Below are 23,709 nucleotides of genomic sequence, written 5' to 3'. Positions count from 1 at the left end.
GGTGACAGGTTCACCTAAGGGCCAGCCTAGCCTTCAATACCCCAATGCCATCCCGTGTGACCAGATAGTGAAGACAAACTCACTCTGGGCCTCCAATCAATACATACTGGGCTCTCTCTGGACACAGTAATTTAAAATAAAGCTCCTATCTTATGTTCCCAAACACATGTCTTCAAAGTGTCTCACACTTCTTGAAGCTCCAAAACATACTGAGCACAATTTTATTACTCACAGTAAGTGCTTTCTTACCTGTCAGCAGAACTTACGTGCTCAGGAGGTATCTCTGACTTATGGAAACCCTAACCCATTTTCTTTTTTTTTTTGCAATACTGAGCCACACCCTCAGTCCTTTGTTTGCATTTTCTATTGGAGACAGGGTCTGGCTAATTTTTGCCTGGGCTGGCCTTGAACTCCTAATTCTCCTGCATCTGACTCCTCAGTAGTTGGATTATAGGCTATAAGCATGTGCCACCAACCCCAGCTTCTGCAGGAAAAATTTCAAGAGGAAAAAAAAACACTCACTCTATAAAACCATGATCCTTTAAAATGGAAATCTTTTTGTTCATCTGTTTATCTGTTTGTGGAAGATATTTAACAAGCATTTCTACATTTAAAAAAAGAAGAACAAAATCAAACAGATTAAGGGTACAATTCAGAATAAATCACCTCTTCCTTCTCATCTCACTTTCTTCCCCATGAATAATCAGGACATGTTTAAACAGTTTCTTTTAATTCACACAACGGAAGTCTCTTCTTCAAGTCCAATTCTCTGAGATTATTAGTCGCTCCCTGAAAAGCTTACAAAATTCCAAGTCTGGAGGACAAAACATCCCCAAGTTCAGCTCAAGCTGTCACCAAGTCAATGAACTGGCAAAACCAGGTAATTAAAATATTAGAGCAAGTGTTGGAAAACTATAATCCACAAAATAACAGGCTCTGTAAAAACAAGAGGGAAAGGGTTTATAATACATAGTATTAAAACCCAGAATCCAATCTGTCTGAACATTAATGTTTGTAATCACAAAAAAATTAAAGTGAATATGCAAAAACTGATAGTTATATGAAATAGGGTAGGAAAGGATTTTTCTTTCCTTTCTTTCTTCTTCTTTTTGAAGTATTGACAACTTCAACACTTGGCATACTAGGCAACTGCTCTACCACCTAGTTAAACCCCCAGGACCTACTCCATCTTTTAAATGCACAAATAACTAATCTTGGTTCAAACCAGTTTATTTGAGTACTAGTATTACAAAGCTATCAATACTAAAATGATCAGGATACTAAAGTATGAAGCCTATCTCAAAGCTAGTTTTTAAAACTCTCTACCAACTCCAGTTTTCACTTTTATTCTTAGAACTGTGATTATTATTCTGCCTCCAGGATGGGGTAGTATCACCTTGACCAAGTTTTTATATTCATTTGTGCTTACACATATACCTCTGGTGGGGAAATCTCTAGCCATTTCTTTGTGGCTTCCAAAACTGCTTCTCTACTGCTTTATGGTCAGGGAGCGGGAATCAGTCTTCTATGCATTGTTTTTAGTACTCAATTTGGAATTTTCACACCATGAATTTAATGACTACATTTTTACTTTAAACTGGTAGTATCAGTGAAGATACTTAATAGATCACACAACATGATTGACATCAAAGTTTCATTACGGCATCAAACTCCAAAAAAGGAGGATCACATAATAGATTTATCTCCGTGCTCATACAGAGTCTTAACACAGTAGGTACTTAATAGATACATTATTCATGTCTCTGTAATCCTAACCTATATTCAGTGCCAGTGACAATGTCTCAATATAAGCATTTCTCTTACCTCCCCCCTCTATTAATTCTCTAGGTATAAAGCTGTTTTCCTTTTCCTCCAGTCTAGCTTCCTCATATAGTTCAATAAAACCCTTCTCAGGTCTTCTTACCCTCCATATCAATCAAGCTTTGCTGTTCTCACTTCTGCATTGAAATTACACAGTCAGTAAGAGCCAAGTCAGTTCTACCTGAGATAAAATAAATGTTATGCATGTATGTTTTAAGGTTTTGCTACTTTTATTAAAACGGAAAATAACCACATCTCCATGTAGGAAAAAAATTATACCATATTCACAAAGAGAAGAAAGGTGATTCCAACCTGTTGAGACATACACACAGGCATGAGGATTATGGAGGGAAACAAAGCCATACTCCAGAAGCAACCGCTGGTTATCATGGGGGCCATAGCAGATGAACACCTGCTCATGTTTTCTACAACGTGAAGCTGCTCTGATTTCATAACAGCCAGTTTCCTTATTAAATGCTGCTTTTACCTACAATGGAAAATTGTTAAGACAGTTTTCGTTACAGTTTGAAACTAAAAATAATTAGGTTATAGTATTAACTTAGGTGAGATATAGCTGTCAAACCCTAAGCAATGAACTCAACAACAGATGGGGGAAAAGCTACTTCTGTACTTGAGTGTGTTCCCTTCACCTCAACCTCACCCCATCGGTGAGGTAGGGAGCCAGGCCCTGGGTTCAGAGAACATTGATTAAGGAGTTGGTTTGCACTAACTAGAGAAAAGGACAGGGTAGTGCCAACAAGCTTTAGCTATAAAGAGCCAAAAAATAAACATTTTACAATACCCAAGTCCAATACTGTTTCAAGTGTTTTGTTTTGACAATGTTTAAAAACTACTAAAACTGTTCTCAGCTCAGGACCCTTGGATCACTCACACATAGGCTATAGTTTGTGGTCTTCCTATAGAAATCTATAAAATCACTGGTTTCAAGTATAAATACAGCAAGAGTCCTAATAAAAATAAGTCAGGCTGCTGGGTGCTGAGTCTGTGTCCAGCATCTTATGGTGCCACACACCCTTGCCTTTATTCAGAAACATCAACTGCAGAAACACTCGAATAACCTCAGGCTCCTGTGATTCAGGCTGTCTATAAAAGTAACAGTCATTACACACAGATCAATTGTCCTAGGTAGGAGGAGACAAAGCAGGACCTTGCTGACCTCTTCTCTCACATCATGTAGACAAACAAGGTGGCATCCATCTTCTCAGGGTGGCACGTCACGCATGGGGACAGCACAGGCACTGGTCCCATCCCAGTGTATCCCAAATGGGTTATAGTTGAGTAGTCACACGGAGTCTTCTCTGCCCCCCCAACCCAGTCCTGTACCCCAGCATGCCCTGCAGACACACTCATCGCCTATGGATAGCTACATGGGAAGAGGACAGCAGTGACTCTCTTTCAAAGCACAATTCCTTCATGATTTATCAGATCCTTTCTCCACAACCATTCTGAAACATTTCCATTCAATAAACATGTATTGAAAACCAAGCATGGCCAGGCTGTGGTCTGAGCTCTGGGGTTATGAAGATGAAAAAGACAATGTCCCCAACCTCAAAGACATCAGAGCTTAGTCAGGGAGGAGCATATCAATGACTAATCAGAGCAAAGATAAACACTCTGATAGCTATGCCAGCAAGTGTAAAAAGGATGGAACAGGAAAGGAGAGTAGCTGGAAGAAGTAGGAGCCCCCAGCAAGGTTGCTGGAAAAATGGATTCAGCACAGGGAAATACCACAGTGTTCTCCAAGCCTTGAGAGCTGAGCTGAGATACAGCATAGGAACACTATGCCTGCAATGACAACGGGCATAACCCTGGGGTCCAAAACAAAGACCAGAGTAGACTGGAGGCAGGTTGGTCTAACAAATTCACTTGACCTAGCTAAACACCTCCATATGGGTCACTATTCAAAGTCCCAGACTGTAAGTACTGAATCTTCCTATGGAAGGAGAACATGTGTCCCCAGCTTTTCACCTGGATGTGAGGGCTGTGATTCAGCAGATCTAAGTATGGAGCAAGTGCACAGGTGTCTGGCTCTGCTGAAAGGCATTCCCTCCACCTGGGCCTCAGGTACACAGCTCTGGTGTTGACAGTGCACCAGGCCCACAGGAAGGCACTGTAGCTGAAGATGCTGTCAATGGCCTCCACAAACAGAGGCTGCAGGAAAGAGAAAAAGTCTCTGGAGGAAGCAAAGAACTCCTGCACACGCGCTCTCTGCTCTTTGGCCTTTGCTTTTAAAGGTTGGGGAAGAACATCCACCACTTCTGGCTCCAAACAGACAGGGCAGGTGTATGACTTGGGTAAAATGTCCAGGTAAGGCTTCCAAAGAGACTGGTCCCCAGCATGCTTTTCTGAAACCAAAAAGGTACACAGAGCCAGCAGAGGAGACGGAGGAGGCATCCACCTTGTAAAATGAGAAGAGATTGAAGACATAACTTTTATTTAAAGCGCAGAATAAGCTCAGTGCTTTCTTTTGCTGTCAAAGGGATTGTGCTCAAACTGTCATCACACTCTAAGTTTACTTACTGTACACAAAGGGCTACTCCCTTCCTACAGCTTTTCTTCTCTGGAACCAACCCAATACAGGTGTGACAAGCCACATATTCATGTCAGAAAAGCTAACTCACTAATGCAACTGCCATGATTGCTTATAAGGGATTCCTTTTTACAAAAAAAATCTTTGCTTCCAACTTGTTTCTCCTGTTTAAAAGCCTCTACCATAAGCCCATTTGTTTGTCCTCCTAAGGGTATAAAATATGGTGGGAAAAACTGCTGCAAGACCTAGAGCTACACCATCTAACACACTAACCACTGGGCATGTGTTGTTATTTAAACCTTAACTATTTACAATTAAATAATACTTAAAATTCTATGTTTTAGAAACACAAGCCACATCCCAATTACTCAATGGGCATTTCTGGCTACTGACTACGTCCAGTACTGGACAATGCAAAACAAAACATCTTTGTCATGGCTGAAAGCTCTACCAGCCAGTAATAATCTGGGCTGGAAATTATATGTGCTCACTACATACTTGTGGCAGTTCTCAAGCTTTTATTCCTAAACCTATGGGCTCAACTGAATATTACATAATTTTGTTTTGAATAATTACCAAAATATTATCCCATGTGGCAAAAAATACACAGAAAAATTCATCATTAACATTTCTCATTGTCATACACTCTACTCAAAATTTCAGAATTCAAAAAATATAACCCTGAGAGCATCTTTGCTTCCACTTAGGCCTATAAAGCTGTCAAGGGGTAGGAATTACAAAGCTTACACTGGGTTCAGAAACAGCATAATCACTCAACCCTCAGAATTTGGAAATGTCTTCTGCTAAGGATCTTACTCTCATTAGGGGTGCCCCAAAACAAAGGCTACCACAACACAAGCCAGAAACTAGGTCTCAACACATCTGCCCTCTTTTTGCCTAAATAAAACTAATTCTTTCACGATACCATACTTCCCCAACAGCTGAAGAAGAATTCAGGCAAGTACCACATGGTAAAACTAAAAGAACTGAATACCACCACCAAGACCTACTATGACAGAAGAAAACAGGCTACCATGAGTCAAGACACTCAGCTGTAATTTACATATAGTGTGGCATTTCATCTTCATTCCCTAGCAAGTGAGGTTCAGGACTCACATCCAAATCACAGGCAGCCAGTTGAAAGCCTTAAAAATGAGTTTGCAATGAATTAAGAACAAACTTCCTGGAAGAGAATAAACCTTATCATTTCAGGTATTTCTTAGCTAGACACAGAGCTGGATCCTTATAAACTGTGCCATGTTCCACATGTTTGCCAAGGGCAGAGGCTTTCAAGGAGAGGCACTGGCACCAGATGCACATGGTATGATCACTTACTTTGTAATGTACGGCCCTAAGTAGCTTTGAATCACTGTGTCCGTGGTAAGCAGGCAACTCTCAGGCAACGAAATAATCATCTGTCCCTCCTGGACAAAGAGAAAGTAAAGTTTAAGATGCTCATGCTTTGGCAAGGACCTGTGAGAGTGAGTTTCATAACTCTCTTGATCCCACCATCATCTACCAAGAACGTCCATAACCCAAATGCTATCCACGAATGAGCTGATCAGCAGCCTTGCTGCCAATTCCCTCAGTCAGCAGACGCAGCCCAAGCTGCTGAAGCACCAGGTGCTGCAACCACAACAGGAAGCAAAGGTCCTGTTGCCCACCTGTCAACCTTGCACCAGAAGGGAATGTAGGAACCTTTCACTGCTCAAATCATGTTTATTTCACTTTCTTATATGAGGAAATAGTGCTATCAAGAGAAATCACCCAAAAAAACTCTATCCCATGAAGCTGCACTACAGTGTCATCCTCTACAGTCCTGGTGGGAGTTGAGCCCAGGAGGTCGGCACCAGCCATACACTGTCTCTTCAAAAAACTTTTAGTTGGGCTGGAGAATGGTTCGTGTAGTAAAACACGTGCCTTGCAAGCACAAGATCCTGAGTTCAAACCCCAATACCACCAAAAAACAAACAAAACAAAAAAACATTTATGTCGGGTGGTGGTAGACACATATTCTTAGCACTCAGGAAGCTGAGGCAAGAGGATCACAAGTTCAAAACCAACCTGAGATACACTGTGAGACCCTGTCTCAGAAAAAAAATGTGTATGTGCATGTGTGCGTGTGTGCGTGTGTCACGTGTGTGTGTGTGTGTGTGTGTGTGTGTGTGTGTGTGTATTCAGTGAAATCCAGTGACCAGGCAGCGGCCTATCCTGGGCTTCAAAACAGGCAATGGACCCACCATTGTAAGGATCTAATTCTACCGTGTGCACAAGTTAACTTTCACTTGCTCCTACTGAGTTGGAATCATAGAAAGAAAAACTAAGATGTAAATAGGCACAAGACAACAGTATTATACCAGTAATAGATACCAAATACAGCACTAAGAAGGATGTGAGATCCTGCTTTCATTTTAACTGGCACCTAATGGGACAGAAAATTTTAGTCAAACATCACCAGGTTTCAAATTCTAGTTTCTGAATCTGTAAATAGCAAGATTAAGCTGGGTGGAACATTAAGGAGACTCTTCCATCTCTGACATCCCATGACTGTCTTATTAAAATAAAATAGCCATTTGGCAAAACACACTATATCTTGATTGGGATATACCTCTTTAGGAAAAAATACATCAAACAATTACTTCAGATCTATGCATATCTCTACATACAAAATATATCTCTATTTTCAATAAAGTTTATTAAAAAGCTACATTTGGAAGAACATGTGAAAAATATGCCAATTATAATTTGATTTAAACAAAGCTATAGATACTGCTGTGTATTTCTGTTTTCCAAATGTGCTTCAAAATATACTCAATTATACCTTCTCCAAAAAACAGAAATATTGTACACCAACATGAGGCACACCATGGAACTATACACTTAAAACGGCTAAAATGGTAAATTTTAAGTTGTATATATTTTACCAAAATGAAAAATTTCAAGTAATAAAAATATAACATTACAAAATTACAACACTGAAAAGTGACAGCCCTTTCACTAACCACATGAACAGAGAAGATTTAAACAAATTAAGGAATTAAGAATAAACTTAGATGCTAGGAGTAAAGCTTGGTGGTACAGCATGTGCTTGCATGGGTGATACCCTGGGCTCAAAAATCAGCACAAAAATAGTAATTCTTTATCTATGTTTAATATTGAAACAATTTTTTTATTCATATGTGCATACAATGTTTGGGTCATTTCACTCCCCTCCCCCTCACCCCCTCCCTTACCACCCACCCGGCCCCCTCCCTCTCCCCCCCACCCCCTCGATATCCGGCAGAAACTATTTTGCCCTTATCTCTAATTTTGTTGTAGAGAGAGTATAAGCAATAATAGGAAGGAACAAGGGTTTTTGCTGGTTGAGATAAGGATAGCTATACAGGGAGTTGACTCGCATTGATTTCCTGTGCATGTGCGTTACCTTCTAGGTTAATTATTCTTCATCTAACCTTTTCTCTAGTTCCTGGTCCCCTTCTCCTATTGGCCTCAGTTGCTTTTAAGGTATCTGCTTTAGTATTTAAACAATTTCAAAATAAACATTACTAACTTTAGAGAAAATTGTACATTAGATAATATTTTAAAAAGCATAGGAAAATCACTAAAAAGGACCCTAGATATCATCTATGTCATTCACCTCATTTTCCAAGTGAGGATTAGAGTGTCTCTCTGAGTCCCAAAGACAGTGAGAAGCAAACCTGAGGTGGACTCTGAGGCCTCCTCCCCCGCCTGCTCATACTCTTTCCCACACTTCACACAGCCTCACAGACAAGAGCAGCTCCCTTGACCCAGTAACATATGATCTGAGAGTCCCAGGGGAGGGCACAAGAAAAGAACAGCGCACCTCTCCTGCCCTTGCAGCTAGTGGGCCATGCACGTCTCCTGCTGACAGAGATAGGGACCGGACCTTCCTAAAAGGGAGGAAGTCTGCCTTTCCTCTCCCCTTAGATCCTTCCTGCTGCTCAAGCTCCAAGATACTTAGGAAGGCATAGGAACTGACAGACCTAGAAGGAGCCAGGCCTCTCACAGCTATGGAGTGCCCCACCAGATCAATTTTACCCCTCCACATTTGTTTAAATGACAGCAAAACAAACTCCATGCTCTTCCAGCACTGTGGCTTAGATGTGTGTTCTTTATATGCAGCAAACTTAATCTTCCTTGATACCATCCCAAACATACCAATAAGACGAATAAGAGAAATGCCTGTATGTGTGAAGTACACTTAATTCACTTGATTTGCACCACAAAAGCAAAGCACCACAATCTACATGGAGCTTCAAAGATAGAAAAGTTCTCACCCGCAGGGATGTTTTGCTCATCAGCCCTCTTCCTGTTCCTAGGAAAGCAAACAGAGAAACAGTAAATCCTACCACACTTTCAAGGTCCTAAAGAGCACCTTTTGAATAAAACATGTGAATGAACTTCCAAAGCATACAAACTTGAAGCTGGTATCTCACAGCCTTTGATTTCCAGGACAGGCAGGGTCAGGAAGCTATTCTGGAAAGTGTCCTGACTTCTTTGTGGGTTTATACTTCTTCAAGAGCAAAGTAAGTTTTAAGGTTGAAACATAAAGGCCTTAGGTGCAGCAAAATTGACACTATTTTCTCTTAATCAACTGGTAAAAAGATGTCCATTCAGTATAACCTAGGAGAGTGGTTCTATTGATCATTTTTGACACATGAAAACACAAAGTTAAGCATTCTCTTTGTGGCTGACAGTATGATCACAATCATAAACCAGGAAAGGTCATAATAGAAGATGGCTCTGTAAAAGTTTTCAGAACAAAATGGAGTCACTTATGTCAAACCCTGATTAATGGAGCCAGAGAAGGCCATGAAGGCAGGGTCTCGTGCTTGACTGTCTTATAACAGGAACTACCACAAAATTATATGCTGCACAAACCACCACCTTACACAAAAATACTTCCATGAGAATGCCTACCCAGCAATCATCTCCTCAACCTTGGGCTGATGCTGCCCTTGTTACTGATCCTGGTGGCATGGATAATTGTTTCAAAACAACTTAGGTAGCCTTCCTTATTGTACCTTTAAAATCATTGTCTTCCAGAACATACCCACAATTCACTACAGCACTACTACTCAGCACTGCAATGTTCTGCAATTACCAATAAAACTTTGTTTTAGAAAGCTACTCTCTCTGCTACTAAAGCTCAAGTCAACCAATTAATCCAAAGTCACCATGTATAACTGACTCACACGAAATAACTATACACATTGTCTCACTCAGCCAGAGATACACATGAGAAATCATTTATTGAGGAAGACATAAGAGAAGTTCATTTGTTCCAAGTTAAATTACCTAACAGGAACCTGAATGATCACTGTAATGGCAAGAGGTATCATTCAGTGGCATATGCTCAAAGTTTTGGGCAAAATGTCTGCAGGCTGCCCTGTGACACACAACTTCAGGGTGCAATTGAACAACTATCTCTGTGCCACACAAACCCCAAGTCATTTTGAAGATCATCTTGGTCCACTCTGTGGTTGCTTTCAGCCCACGTGTGGGCAGAGCGGGGTGGCATTATACAGAAGCACACAACCACAACCAAATTTACCAACTCCTGCCACATAATGTTTCGGAAGAAAATGTCAATCTAACCTCCATACACAGTAAGCTCTTCAGTTTCCAAAAGAAAATGTTAATCTACCTGAGTTCAGCTGACTGTGGAAGCCTCTAGTTCTGGGATTAAATGGCCACTCACAGAGCTCCTTCTCTGATACAGGCAAGGCACAGATGCAAAACCAGATGAGGAAGTGTTTGCTGAGGCCTCCCTAAGGGTTCCTCTCCTAAAGCCATAGTATTCCAAAAAGCAAGCACCTCAACATGTGGGTTGGAGTGGCTCTCAACCAACTATTCTGACTCACTGGAGCCTAGGATAATCCCATCAGCCTGCATGATTTGAGAAATCCTACGAAGCCACCTCGGGGATGTTGTTGACACCAATCACCATACTACATAAATGTGTTTCTATTGAAGACCAAGTGAAGGCATTTCCTTCAGATAGAGGCTGTAGGGAAATCTCATTTCTGATGAGTAGACAACTTAATTTATATAACACTAAAATTCAGCTCACTGGTCCTATGAATTTTATGGGCTCTTTGAGATAAAAGTCAAATTTGTAGCTTACCTCTGACAAATGTGTAAGATTATATAAGTGTATCTTTCAACTTTTACCCTTATTCATGGCTTGATCCATCTTCTTTATCAAATTTAATTTTATTTCATCACTTTCATTTATTTGTACAGCAAAGTGTACAAATTCCTTCATCCCCAAGGCAGGAAGTCCAACACACAGCAATAGAGGCACTTGCAGAAAGACCACTGTCCATCACAGAAATTGCCCCTACCTCCCACCTGGCTCTGATCTGAGACTGGTCAGGACAGCTGAATGCCAGCCCTTACCTGGAAAATATGCAGGGGTTAAGTTTCTATCCTCAAACTTCCTCTCTTTCAGCCACTTCTTTAGTTCTATAAATTCAGACCTGTGGCTCTCATTCACTAATCAGGCAAGGAAAGAACACATGGTGATGAAAATCAATGTATCATCAGATCACCATTTTAAAGGTATACGTTTGAAGAAGTGGACCAGACAGGCACATCATAAAAGAGAATAAATTTTAATAGAAAATACAAATAATATAAGTTAAAAGATCAAAACCATTAATCATATGATCATCTCAATACATGCAGAAAAGCATTTGACAAAGTCCAGCATCCAGAATGATAAAAGGAACAAATTCCTCAGCTAGAGTGTGTGTGTGTGTGTGTGTGTGTGTGTGTGTGTGTGTGTGTGTGTGTGTGTGTAAAATAAAAAATACAGAACTGACAAACTAATAGTGAAAAGTGGAATGCTCATCTCCTAAGATCAGGAACAAGATAAAGATATGTGGTCTCCCCACTTTTATTCAACAATATAGTAGCAGTTTAGCCAGTACTAAACTGCAAGACAAATAAATAAGAGGGATCAAACTGAAATAAAAATTTTTATTCGCAGAAGACATGATACCTATCTAGAAAATCAAATCGGATTTTCTACTAAAATAAGTTCATCAAGGTTGTAGGATACAAAGTCAATTATTTAAAAATCAATTGTATTTTTATATACTAGCAATATATGACCAAACATTCAAAGTTAAAAAGTACTATCATTTGCAATAGTGTCAAAATGTGAAATTTTAAAGAGATAGATCTAAGTAATTCTATATAAACCCTATACATCAAAAAATTTGGACTGGGGCATGACGCAAGTGGTAGACCAGACCCTGAGCTCAATCCCCAATACCACAAAAAAATCTACAAAATATTACTGGGAACAAATATATATATATGTACATACCTATTTGTTTGTACACACATATATATATAGAGAGAGAGAGAGAGAGAAAGAGAGAGAGAGAGAGAAAGAGACTTTTAGATTGAATGTCTGTACCCTCCTAAAGTTCATAGGTTAAAGTCCTCATCCCTAATATCATGATATTTGGATATCATGAGGGAGGTTAACTAGGATTACAAGAGTTCATGAGGGTAGACCTTTCATGATAGGCTTAAAGATCTTATAAGAGAGAGAGGACTGAGGGTGTAGCTCCAGTGGTACAGCAGGTGCTTAGCATGTATGAGGCCATGGGTTCAATACTCAGCAACCCACCCCCAAAAACAAGGTAGAGTCAGAGATTCCCCACCATGTAAACAAACTGGAAATAATGCAGTGGCTGCAAGCCAGAATAACAGCCTACTCTCATCAGGAACCAAATCAGCAAGCACCTGCATCTTAGATTTCCTCCACTCAACTACTCTGAGAAATACACTCATATTGCTTAAGCCACCCCGTCCATAGCATTTTTTATGGCAGCCCAAGCTAACACCTAAACTAAAATAGATTCTAAGCAAGTGGAGATATACAAGGTAAGTCCTAGAACTACCACTAAGGAAATAATTCAAAAATCATAATGAGAAGACAATTAAGAAATTAAAACATAACACTAAAAAATATTAACTTAAAGCAAAAGAAAATGCTAAAGAAAAAATACAAGAAGTGTAGAAAATGAGAAGTAATAGATGTAAATCCAATTACATCAATAACACCATTAAATGTCAATGGATAAAGAAAAATAGCAAGTTTGCTAGACTGGATAAAAAACAAGACCAAATATATCCAGTCTACAGGGGACATTTTAGTCTCAAAGACACAGAGATACATGTTATATATGACCAGAGGAAAGCTGTAGTAACTATTCTAATACAGACCCTGGCCTCTCCCTCTCACTATCAAGTCCTGGCCACGAGGTGAACTGCTATACTCTAACACACACTCCCTAAAATGATATGCTTCCTTATTATAGGCCCAAAAGCAACAGGGTCAACCTGTCATGGACTGAAACCTCTAAAACTGTGAACCAAAATCATCTTTCCTCTCATAGGTTGATTACCTACACTGTATCTCATTCAGAATGGGCTATACTGGATTAGAACTGAAGAATTCATATCCAAACATTAACATCCTACAGGTAACTAAAGGTCATCATCAGAAACAGAAACCGGAGGGTCATTCCCAAAGAAGACAGCTGACACAATGAGTTAAATACATTCATCCTGTCAATAGGGTTTAAAAGACCATGAAACACCATTAAGAGTGCTCATTAGAAATATTCTGATTGAACACCGTCCGTGTTCCTTTGAGAAAAGCTATGTGTATGAACAGACATCAATCAACAAAGGATTTTTCTTTTTTCATCACTGGTACCAAAAGAAACAAAACAGTACCATACCTCCTCCTGATGCAGAAGTTCTCAAGAGTTTTCGCCTTCTGATTCTGCTGGTTCTCCCTCTTCCCTTCTGCATACTAAAGTTGTAGTTTCTGTGCACCTGTTCAATCCTAAATGACAAGCATTTCTTACTTTCTAGTTTACCATAATCACTGAGCTTTGTACCTCTGGTATACAAACTTTGGTAAACTTTCTCTAAAGACTTTTCTTTCTCTACATCAAAGCTTTACACCCAGAACTAAATCAGGATCACTGCAATAGCACAGTGCTCATTATGTGAGTACCTCAAAAAAAATTTTTTAATTCTGAGGCCCTACTGAATGCTAATTAATCATAAAAAATCTCATAAGTGATATTAAGAACTTATTTTTGGTAATTTTTCACATTATAATCTTAGCATTTACTAAAGCATCAACTTAAATTTAAAATATATACTATAAATAGTAGCTATGAAGTTTTCCCATTACCGAAGACGCCTTAAGAGAAAGAAAGTTATAAGTCCCCACACCCCGCTGTCACTGTAAAGTCATCTGGTTTAGACACCAGGATCATGAAATAAAATGAAATGGGGGTGCTTGCAACAGATTAGAAAGAAAATGAGAGCCAAGATAGCAAACACACAAAAAAATGACCTTAAAAATGTCAAATGGCTACTAGCTTCTACATGGTATTTCTTTAGAAGCATAAAAATGAAATCCATTAAACAGACGAGCATGACACAGGCAATACAGCGGAGCTATTTATAAGAACAGGAATTAATGCTGGCGTTAGTAAGACATGTTCAGATGTAAAAATACCAAAGTAAAATTACGGGGCTGATGGAGTGGCTCAAGTGGTAGCGTGCCTGTCTCACAAGACTGAGACCCTGAATTCAAACCCCAGTGCTGCTTAAAAAAAAAAAATGGCACCAGCTGTCAAAAACCGGGAGCTGGTGGCTCACGCCTGTAATCCTAGCTACTCAGGAGACAGAGATCAAGAGACTTGAGGTTTGAAGCCAGCAAGAGGAAATAGTTCACGAGACCCTATCTTGAAAATACCCAACGCAAAGAGTTGGAGGAGTGGCTCAAGGTGTAGGCTGAGTTCCAACGCCAGCAACACACCCCCCCAAGTAAAATTACATAAAAGAGAGAACATTATGAAGTCACACATTCCTTGTTGGTCTGCTTTTAAGGACATCATACACGTCTAATGTTTAATATAAAAAAAATTTACGAAAGTTTATTTGGGGCTGGCGGCGTGGCTCAAGTGGCAGAGTGCCTGCCTAGCAAGCATGAGGTCCTGAGTTCAAACCCCAGTACCACCAAAAATTTTTTTAAAAAAGTTTATCTGAAACATACTAAAGAGGGCTTTTACTACTGCTTTGATGTCCTCCTAGGCTAGACATTTTTATCTGAGTACAAAGGTGACATTTGACTATTACTTGCACGCATATATACGTATTTTAACGATAAATCCACTCTTCAGAAAGCCCCGGGGCGGAAACGCTCCCGGACGCCACGCCCCTCCGACGGCAGTCCCCGCCACCAGCCAGCATGGCGAGCCTGCTCCCCGCCTCGGCGCCCGGCCGCCGGTGCCCCCATCCCGCCCGCGCTTCCCCGGCGCGCGGTGACGGCCGCACGGCGCGGGACCCGGTGAAGCGCCGTCGTCGCTCGCAGGGTCCCCCGAGGCCCCCCGCGGTCCGGTCCGGCCCGGCGCATCAGACCGCGACCGAGCGTCGTCCGCGACGCGCTGACCTCTGAGGACCAGAGGCTACAGGGCGCCTAGTGGGCCCTGCTGCCCCACCCGGGTCCTTCACACAGAATGACCACTGGGAACAGACGCAGCCGGACCCCCGCTCCCGTTACCCGAGCAACCAGGACACGCACCCTCACACGCGCACCCTGACCCGGAAGTCCTTCCGGGTCACATCCGCCTCCCACGGGTTTCCAATTGCTCAGTAGCGAAACATCGCCCTCCCTATTACACCGCGCGCAGCCGCCTCCGAGAGTGCGCTTGCGCAGTGTGCCCAGCTTTCACAAGGACCCGGATCCAAAACCTGGAGTTTCTCCTCCTCCGCCGCAAGCCGTGGTGGGAAAGTTCAGTGTCCCCGTGTTAGAAATGGAAGAGGTCGAGAGACAGCTCAAACACCTGCACAGGGTTTATTGTTCGGGCAGGAGCCCTGTGGAGAGGGACTCCAGCAAGCGAGTTAGAGCCCACTGCCACACACAGGCTTGGGCTAGATATCCCGGGGTTAGCGGAAAAGTAGCAGGAAGGTGTGGTGAACACATATAAGATTGTTACTGTATTGATGGACTGTATTGTGTTGAAGTATTAGCTAGTGTGTGTTAGGGCTTAGAGGCCAGCCGGAGTGTGACAAACTCATGTGCTAATGAGCCAAACCTAAGATGGCCGCTGATATGCTAATAAGCCAGCCCTAAGATGACTGTGTTAATAACAGAAGTGGTGAGGTCACCACAGGGTCTATAAACTCAGGCTAGAACCCAATGCCTTGCTCGCCTGCTTGACATCGGAGACCCTGCCATAGAGGCAGGCGCGGCTTGTGAGCGCGCCCCTTCTCCCGACGACCACTGGGTGTCGCTGGTGAACCGTGAGCTGGACCCGCACTGAAGGCGGCAGTGAGGATCCCCCGGGGCGCAGCTACGCCCCCCTCCACCCATCCGCTGAGAAGACTTGCGGGAAGGTCTGAGTAACTCCTGGCTGGCTAGGGTAGCAGAGACAGGCATTAGCATCCATAGGAAAGTGCCCTGTGAATTTGTTTGAATAAAAATCCCTGTTCTCTGAAATAAGAGTCTCCTGAGTACTGTCTGTGCTCAATTGAACCAAGAAGCGCTGGCCACAGAGGTCACTAAGGGATACCGTTGCTAAGCAACCAAGAAGATAAATTGTGGTTAAGTCACTGCCCCATTGTCCTTGGCACCCATCCAGACATAAAGGTTAACAACTGCCCTTGGTCAGTCTTTGGGGTTCAGTGGGGAGTTTCTAGTGAGCCACCTGCAAGGGGGGCAGAGAGTCTGGTCCTAACATGGCTGTCCTCACTGTTAACCCCAACACCCCCGCCTTCTAAAGTGCTGGCCTACAGCACTTACTAAGAGAAGCCACCCAGGCGCAGGGCCCCAGCCATGACAGACCCTCCTCACCCATCCTCTTCACGCTGGGACCTCCGCCAGCTGCCAACCCATCTCCCTGTTCTTCCCAAACCCAGGACTGGGAAACTCTGGGAAAACTCTAAATGTCCTTCCAGGAGAGAGAGAGCTCAATTTTTGCCCACCTGCTTGGATCATGACCATACTTAGTGATTTGATTTCAAAAAGCACAGTGTGGGAAGGGTCGATTCGTGCTAACTAGATTCAAGGTTGTCAAAATCGTGAGGCAAGGCCCTCTTGCTTTGCCTTTTAAGACAGTAGTAATATGGGAGATTTGTGCAGGACAGAAACCCTCCACTCCACCTTGCAGGCTTAAGTGTTTAGCCAGAGGGAGGGTCTGCATTCTGGTTTTTGTCTCAAGAAGCTGAAAAACTTCACAAAGAGTGAGCATAGAAGTAGGAAATTTATTAAGGAAAGGACAAAAGCCCCTGAGGGAAAGGGAGGAGTCCCCAGTGGGTTGCCAACTCTCCAGTGTTCTAGGGATTTTTATTCACCAGAGTAAGGTGTTACCCAATTTCGTATGCCAACTAGGTATTGAACTAATGCAGATTTATTGGTTCCTTTTATGGCCATGTACTGAGAGAACAATGTGGCTTGAGGTTATTTCTCAGACTCTGGGAAATAGTTCTCAAAGTGCTTCTCCCACCCCACCCCCCAGTGCCTCCTCTTCTGCATCTCTAGGTCATCCTGTTTTGCTGCCCAGTTCTGAAACACTGGCTTTACAGTGAAATGGGAGTGAAAAACATTTTGTGACTTTCTTCCTTTGTTTTATTGTGTGGCTCTCAATTAGTAATTGAACCCTTTCCTTAACTTACTCCTGACTCCTAATTTCTCACTAGGAACCTCACCACGTTCAAGATTTCTTGTATATCATGAGCTGTCTCTGAGTAGCTCTTGTACTGAATTAAATCCAACCAACAGTGACTCAAGCTACAGAAAAAAAGCAGTGTTGAGAGAGGCTGGCTAACAGTAGACAAAACCAACACTGAGATAAAGGAGAAAACAGAAACTGCTTGGTCATCATGAGTGAAAATGCATACTTGCCAGAGGTCACATGCCGTATGACTTCATCTGTGTTACATGCTGAAAAAGAATCTTCTTAACTAGACATGGTGAGTGCATGCTGAGCTGCCGGGGCACAGAACTGAGTTGGGGAGGAGTGCTGCTTACAAAAAAAAAACACGAGAGCCCTTGAGCTAGTGGAGATGTTCTGAGTCTTCACTGTGATGCATACACAGCCTACAGGTTGGACAAAATTATATAAAACCAAATACACATAAATGACACAAAACAGTAGGAATCTGAATATAATTGGCAGATTATTTTATTTTCAACATTTAAGTGTGATGTTATCCTAGAGTTTTGCAAATAAGTATAGTCTATTATTTCTTAGAACTGTCTATGTGAAACTATAAATATCTCAGTAAAAATTACAGTTGGGGGGAAAAAAAAAAACCAAGGAACTTTTCCTGATTATTAACTTTTTCTTAAGCAACTGATTAGAAACCTACCCTGAAGTGGGTAAGGTAATTAATTTGTAAAGCAGAAATGAGCAACAAATACGTTTGCAAGGATGGAAATATTCTTACCTGTACTGCAGAATACAGTAGTCATTGAATAGTGAGCAGTGTGGCCATTGAAACTAAAACCAGAGTTTCTTAAATGCATTCATTTTGACTAAAGTTAGATTAAATGATCAATTGTGCATGGTAATTACTTATGGGCCAGCACAGAAATGAAACTTGATCTTATGGTTCCCTATTCCCTTATTTTAAGTTATAATTAGTGAGGAAAATTCACTTCCCACCACTGCACCATTAAAAAAACTTTCTGAGCAAAGGTGCATTACTTTATTTTTAAAGGTTGTTAAAACCAGTACTCAATGCCTCTAATTGTAGCTACTCAGAAAACTGAGACCAAGGAGATAGGGATTAGAAACCAGCCTAGGCTGGGAGTACTGGAGGCCCCATCTCAACCAAAGCCGGTGGGGGGATATGTGCCAGTCATGCCAAGCTACCTTGGAGGCTGGGATCAGGAGCATTTTTCAGGGCAGCCAGGGCAAAAAATGTTTGAGAGACCGCAAACTCAACAGAAGAAAGCTAGGCATACTGGCATGCATCTGTCATCCTAGCAATGGTGGAAAGCTTAAAATAGGAAGGTCACAGTCCAGGCTGGTCTGGGCAGAAAGAAATAACCAGAGCAAAAGGGCTGGAGGTGTGACTCAAGCAGTAGAATGCCTGCCTAGCAAGTAGACAAAGCCTGAGTTCAAACCCCAGTACAGCAAAAAAAAAAAAAGGGGGGGGGAGTGGGAAATGGAGTTAAAAGGCACATTCTGATGAGCTAATTTGAGTGTAGATCAACCTTCTGTGAGCTCTCCCCAACTTATACACTACAGTGATCACATGCAGGTAAGATGACAACCTTACAAATGCTCAGTGACCCAGAGAGGTAACCTGCGGTTGTTTAGTGAACGTTTCCTACCACTCTTGGAAAATCTGATCAAGGGAAAGCCAGGAGCTTTGCTTTAATGTACTGAGGGGGAAATTCAACAGATTTGACCCCTCATCTTCTCTAAGCTCATTCCACAGCTGTAGCTCCAAAGAATTCAGTTGCAGCAAAATTTTTTTACACCTTCAGAAAAAGTGCATAAAGAAGACTGCAGACACAACTGCCAGTATGTGGACAGTTGCAGAAATAGGAAGCAAACCTTAGAGAAGCAGGGATGAAGGGTCAGCCCAGATCTACCAAGGAGTCAATGTGAGTGGCTATTTAATGCCAGCAGGAAGCCCTGGCAGCCACCAGTCGTGGCCTGACCAGTTGCTTGAGCAGGTTCTGCACATTGTCTGCCTGGCTACTCACCTTCCAAAACTTCTGTGAAAAGTCCTAGCTCTTAGCATGGTTCACAGAGCTCTCCATAATCTGACCTCTCCTGTCTCCAGGCTCCTCTGCACTCCCCCAACAACATCCTGTATGCTTCCAACTTTAGGACCAATTTTTTTTTATATATCTTTCCTCTCTTTTTTTTTTTTTTTTTACATGGCTTTTTCCTACTCTGACTCCACCTTCCACAAATTCTTTCTGGCAACTGGAAGTATCACCCCTATGAAACAAAGGCGGTTCAAAAAAAAGGAAAAAGTACCTGTTGGTTTTCCTTTGCTGTGAAAGGCTACCAAGATTACACACCTGAAACCCGATCTTTATTTAGAGGCAAAGTACTGTAATATTGCAAGTAACTAGGAAGGCAGGTGAACGACCACAAATTAAATAGACCCCAATGACACGAGCAGCCACGTTTAGAAAGCCCAAGACTTGTGCCTGGGAGCTGTGCTTGTGAGCTGGGTAGTTGCACTTGTAGTTGAAAAGTCCCAGCCCTTCTCTGCAGCCTCGGGGGGGTTCCCGCTTAACCACGCCCTGCTGGGGCAGGGCCTCCGGCTGCGCCTGCGCGCTGGGCACTCCGTAGGTACAAACTGCGAGACGCACCACTGCCTTCATTCTAGCCAAATTGCGAGTTCACTACCCGCTCAAGCCTGGCGTTGTCCAACCAGCCATGTCGTCCACGAGCCGCGTGGCGCTGGTGACCGGATCCAACAAGGGCATCGGCTTCGCCATCGTGCGTGACCTCTGCCGCCAGTTCTCGGGGGACGTGATACTCACGGCCCGGGACGAGGCGCGGGGCCGGACGGCGGTGCAGCAGCTGCAGGCCGAGGGCCTGAGCCCGCGTTTCCACCAGCTGGACATCGACGACCTGCAGAGCATTCGCGTTCTGCGCGACTTTCTGCGCAAGGAGTACGGGGGGCTGGACGTGCTGGTCAACAACGCGGGCATCGCCTTCAAGAGTAAGGGGCTGGGAAACGCAGCGTGGAGGATGGTTGTCGAGTGCCAAGCGCCAGGGTGGGCTGTGCCTGTCTGGGCGGCGCTGGAGTGGGGCACCTGTGGCCCGTGGGATCCAGGGCAAACCCCTAGGGAGGAGCAGCAGAGGTCCGCCTGCAGAGCCCCCTGGGGCTGGGAAGGCTCCAGACACCATAGACTCTTGTGTTTACCCTGCGGGGACTCCTAAGTCCTAAGGATCATCCCCAGGGGTTCCTTCGCCCAGTTTTCCTGTGATTGGGCTTTTCCTCTCCTGCTCTGCAGCCTTCCCTTAGCTTACCCGATGGTGCCATCTTACAGAAGTAGTATAACATCAAAGCACAGAATTGACAGTGGCACAGTTATGAAATTAATCACAGGGTTTATTTACTGTAACGAGATGTCAAACATTTTAACGCTGCAAAATTATACCCGTTGGCTACTATTCAAGATTCTGTTCTTTCTCTCCCCTAAAAGTGGCTGATCCCACACCCTTTCACATTCAAGCAGAAGTGACAATGAAAACTAACTTTTTTGGTACCCGAAATATCTGCACAGAGCTACTCCCTCTAATAAAACCCCAAGGTAAGTCTGGTGGGGGATCTGCCCTGGCTGCCTGAGCTCTCATCTGCAACTCCCATCCTCTTCTGCTACAACTCAAACTGCAAGGGGGCGCGGGGGCGCGGGGGATGGGGGGTTGAGTGGTACTGGGGTTTGAACTCAGTGCTTCATGCTTGCTAGGCAGGCACTCTCCCACTAGAGCCACTCAGTCAGCCCTGTTTTGTGTTCGTTGTTTTCTAAGTAGGATCCCACAAAGTATTTGCCCAGCATTGTTGACAGCATGTCCAGCCACTCCCCCCACCCCCAACCTACCTCCACTCCCATACCCTTGAGCAGCCCGGTTGGAAGTGGCAGTCCTCCTTATCTCTGCCTCCTGAATAGCTAGGATTACAGGCATGAGCCACTAGCCCCCAGCAGCACCTGCCTTCTTGCTAGGCCTCCACCCTAAAGGAATGGCTCTGCTACATTGCCCTTTTCTCTCTAATGGCTTCATGGTCTGTTTCACTAATCTTTGCACACCTGGTTCTTTCTGATTCTTCAAGTCTGGCTTCAATAGTCTCCTCAGAAAATCTTTGGTTCCTACAATCCTCTCATATATTAGAGGTCCATAGGATTCATCCTCCTAATATTCCCCACCCCCCCGCCCCATCTCCTGGGAATCTTCTTGGCCACCCACCAGCATCCCTGGGGTGTACCATGCCCTGCCCCTCAGAATCACTGTTGTGAGATTGTGGCCACAGAGTGTCTCCCAAATCCTTCTCATCCCAGCTCTACAACAGGCCCTTGGCTGTCAAGATGCACAGTTGCAAACCTTCCAGGGAGGCCACCTTCCTGAGCCTTGTCCTTTATAGGCCTCTGCACACTGTCTGCCTGTCCACTCCCCTCCCAAAGATCCTTCAGGAGAAAACCCAAGTCCTTAGCATGGTGCATAGAGATCACCACGAGCTGACCCTCCACCTCCAGGCTAACCGCAGTCCCTATCAACATACCTGTGCCCTGCATAGCAAGCTATCCTATTTCTTTCACTGTAAACAGCTCTAATCCTGACCCCATGTGATCTGGAGACCAGGTGAACCACCACTCATTAAATCACACCAATAAAGACCAGCAGCCACATTTGGAAAAATGGAATGTGGAGCTTGGAGCTGAGGACTTGCATGTACAGCTTACTCTCAAATCCTGTTTCCCATCTTGTCCTCACAGAAGGTTCTACTACTTCTAAAACTGTTCACCAGGACTTCAAAGGGCAGCTCTTTCTATTGTTACCTGACTCCTCCACCTGCCCAAAACTTTTAGACTGAATGGAAGTCCTTAGGCTACACAATAATGTTGTGTGTACTCATATTCCAACTCATAAGGTTAATAGTAACTCAAATGGAAATTTTTGATCTAAAGTCCCAGCAAATTTTATATTCATCATTCTTTTGTACACCTCTCTATATAATGATTTGTGATGTATTTCAGGCAGAGTGGTGAATGTGTCAAGCACCCTGAGTCTCTCAGCTCTTAAAAATTGTAGCCCAGAGCTACAGAAGAAGTTTCGAAGTGAGACCATCACAGAGGAGGAGCTGGTGGGACTCATGAACAAGTTTGTGGAAGATACCAAGAATGGAGTACACGAGAAAGAAGGCTGGCCCAGTTCTGCATATGGGGTGACTAAGATCGGTGTCACAGTCCTGTCCAGAATCCATGCCAGGAACCTCAACGAGCAGAGAAGAGGAGAAAAGATCTTCCTGAACGCCTGTTGCCCAGGGTGGGTGAGAACAGACATGGCGGGACCCTCAGCCCCCAAAAGCCTGGAAGAAGGAGCAGAGACCCCTGTGTACTTGGCCCTTTTGCCTCAGGATGCAGAGGGCCCTCATGGCCAGTTTGTCTATGAGAAAAAAGTTGAACAATGGTGAGCTCAGCTCACCTCCTTCCATGATTCCCATTTATACCTGTTCTGAGATGACCCAAAGGATACCTATACTATCAAAATACTCTTATCCAAATAAAAGAAATAAGATATAAAAACAACCCTATCATGTACTCTGTGAACTGATTTACTAGCAATTGAGTAAGCTACTCACTGAGTAGTTGCTAATTCAGGACTGTTTCTTGATTTCTTCTATGACAAAGGAAAAAAATCAGTTTCTGGGAATTGCAAATGAAAATCAAGGTGAATAAATGGTTCTTTAGGCATGTCCATCTCTGTAGTTCTTTTCATGTCCTATCAGTTCCATCTGGAGTAAAATCTACATAAAAGATAGGTAAAGGGAAGGGACAGTATAACTCAGGGGTTGGCAAACCTAGAAGGAGCCAGGTAGTATTATCTGTGGCTCTTTTTGGCCACGCAGTCTATTGTAAGCACTCAAGTTTGCCACTGGGTGACAGGAAGGCAGACTCACTATGGAAACCAAGGGCCCTAGCTGGTTTTGGTTCTTGGAATTGGGTTTACCAGCCCCTCCGGAAACATAGCCAACACCATGAAGTTTATGGTGGTGGACCTGGTTTCTTTAAAAAGCCCAAATGGTAGACACATAGCCAATGGCAAGGAGTGACAAGTGGCTCAAAGATGAAAGAATGACTGTTGAGGCTCCACGTGAATGTCGTAGGATGAAGTGTCATGAAGCCTGAAATACTCGCACATTTCAGGAAAACAGAAATGAACATTATAACAAAATGTTCATGACTACAGAGCACAGGTAGATATATGGGTGTCTATTACACTGTTTTTTCTACTATTTATTAAAAGTTCTTTTTTTTTTTGAAAGAAATGTGTATTATTTGAGACATTACACATTCTCAGGTTTTTTTGGCAGTACTGGGATTTGAACTCAGGGCCTCACACTTGCTAGGCGGGCACCTCTTAGTGCTTGGGCCACTCCACCAGCGAAAGCTTTCTGACCATGATGAGAGGCTGGGAATCTTGCTCAGCAGTAGAATATTTGCCTAACATGCCTAAGTTCAAACCCAGAAGAGCAAAAAGAAACAGGAGGTAGGAGGATTCCTAGCTCTGTTCCAT

At 43.2% G+C, this 23,709-nt stretch overlaps 2 protein-coding genes and 1 non-coding gene across 38 annotated transcripts in view; 1 reads left to right on the top strand and 2 right to left on the bottom strand.

The window, feature by feature from the left end:
* Setd4 (SET domain containing 4) overlaps positions 1-23,709 on the bottom strand; it is a 102,787-nt gene that overhangs the window by 56,289 nt on the left and 22,789 nt on the right. For 23 of the 36 annotated variants that reach the window (XR_012447864.1, XR_012447862.1, XR_012447857.1 and 20 more), the window contains 7 exons: positions 13,159-13,265; positions 10,796-10,891; positions 8,671-8,708; positions 5,708-5,796; positions 3,811-4,240; positions 2,134-2,308; positions 523-604 (listed from right to left, as the gene is read on the bottom strand). Coding sequence is in view for 25 of the 36 variants with exons in the window: in XM_074072696.1 (XP_073928797.1) it covers positions 523-604; positions 2,134-2,308; positions 3,811-4,240; positions 5,708-5,796; positions 8,671-8,708; positions 10,796-10,891; positions 13,159-13,265 (1,017 nt within the window). In the remaining 11 variants the exon portion in view is untranslated. The other 13 variants (XM_074072704.1, XM_074072714.1, XM_074072713.1 and 10 more) reach the window with 8 other exon arrangements.
* Positions 19,324-19,487, bottom strand: LOC141423806 (small nucleolar RNA U85). The gene has a single exon (XR_012448609.1). It is a non-coding gene; the product is annotated as a small nucleolar RNA U85 (small nucleolar RNA).
* On the top strand, positions 19,846-22,721 carry LOC109685205 (carbonyl reductase [NADPH] 1). Its single transcript, XM_020161936.2, has 3 exons — positions 19,846-20,134; positions 20,622-20,729; positions 22,170-22,721. Exons 1-3 carry the CDS (start codon positions 19,846-19,848, stop codon positions 22,604-22,606), a joined length of 834 nt encoding a protein of 277 aa, XP_020017525.1. The 3' UTR covers positions 22,607-22,721.

Source organism: Castor canadensis, chromosome 5 (assembly GCF_047511655.1).
Source record: "Castor canadensis chromosome 5, mCasCan1.hap1v2, whole genome shotgun sequence".
Classification (NCBI taxonomy): Eukaryota; Metazoa; Chordata; class Mammalia; order Rodentia; family Castoridae; genus Castor; species Castor canadensis.
The sequence above is the reverse complement of the archived record's forward strand: the minus strand, read 5'-3'. Positions and strand labels throughout refer to the sequence as shown.

Bases quoted from the DNA above. Each gene is read 5' to 3' on its own strand.
- LOC109685205 (XM_020161936.2), top strand. From the start codon at position 19,846: ATGTCGTCCACGAGCCGCGTGGCGCTGGTGACCGGATCCAACAAGGGC. The intron at 20,135-20,621 runs GTAAGGGGCTGG...CTCCCCTAAAAG, and splicing joins CGCGGGCATCGCCTTCAAGA to TGGCTGATCCCACACCCTTT. The intron at 20,730-22,169 runs GTAAGTCTGGTG...GATGTATTTCAG, and splicing joins CCCTCTAATAAAACCCCAAG to GCAGAGTGGTGAATGTGTCA.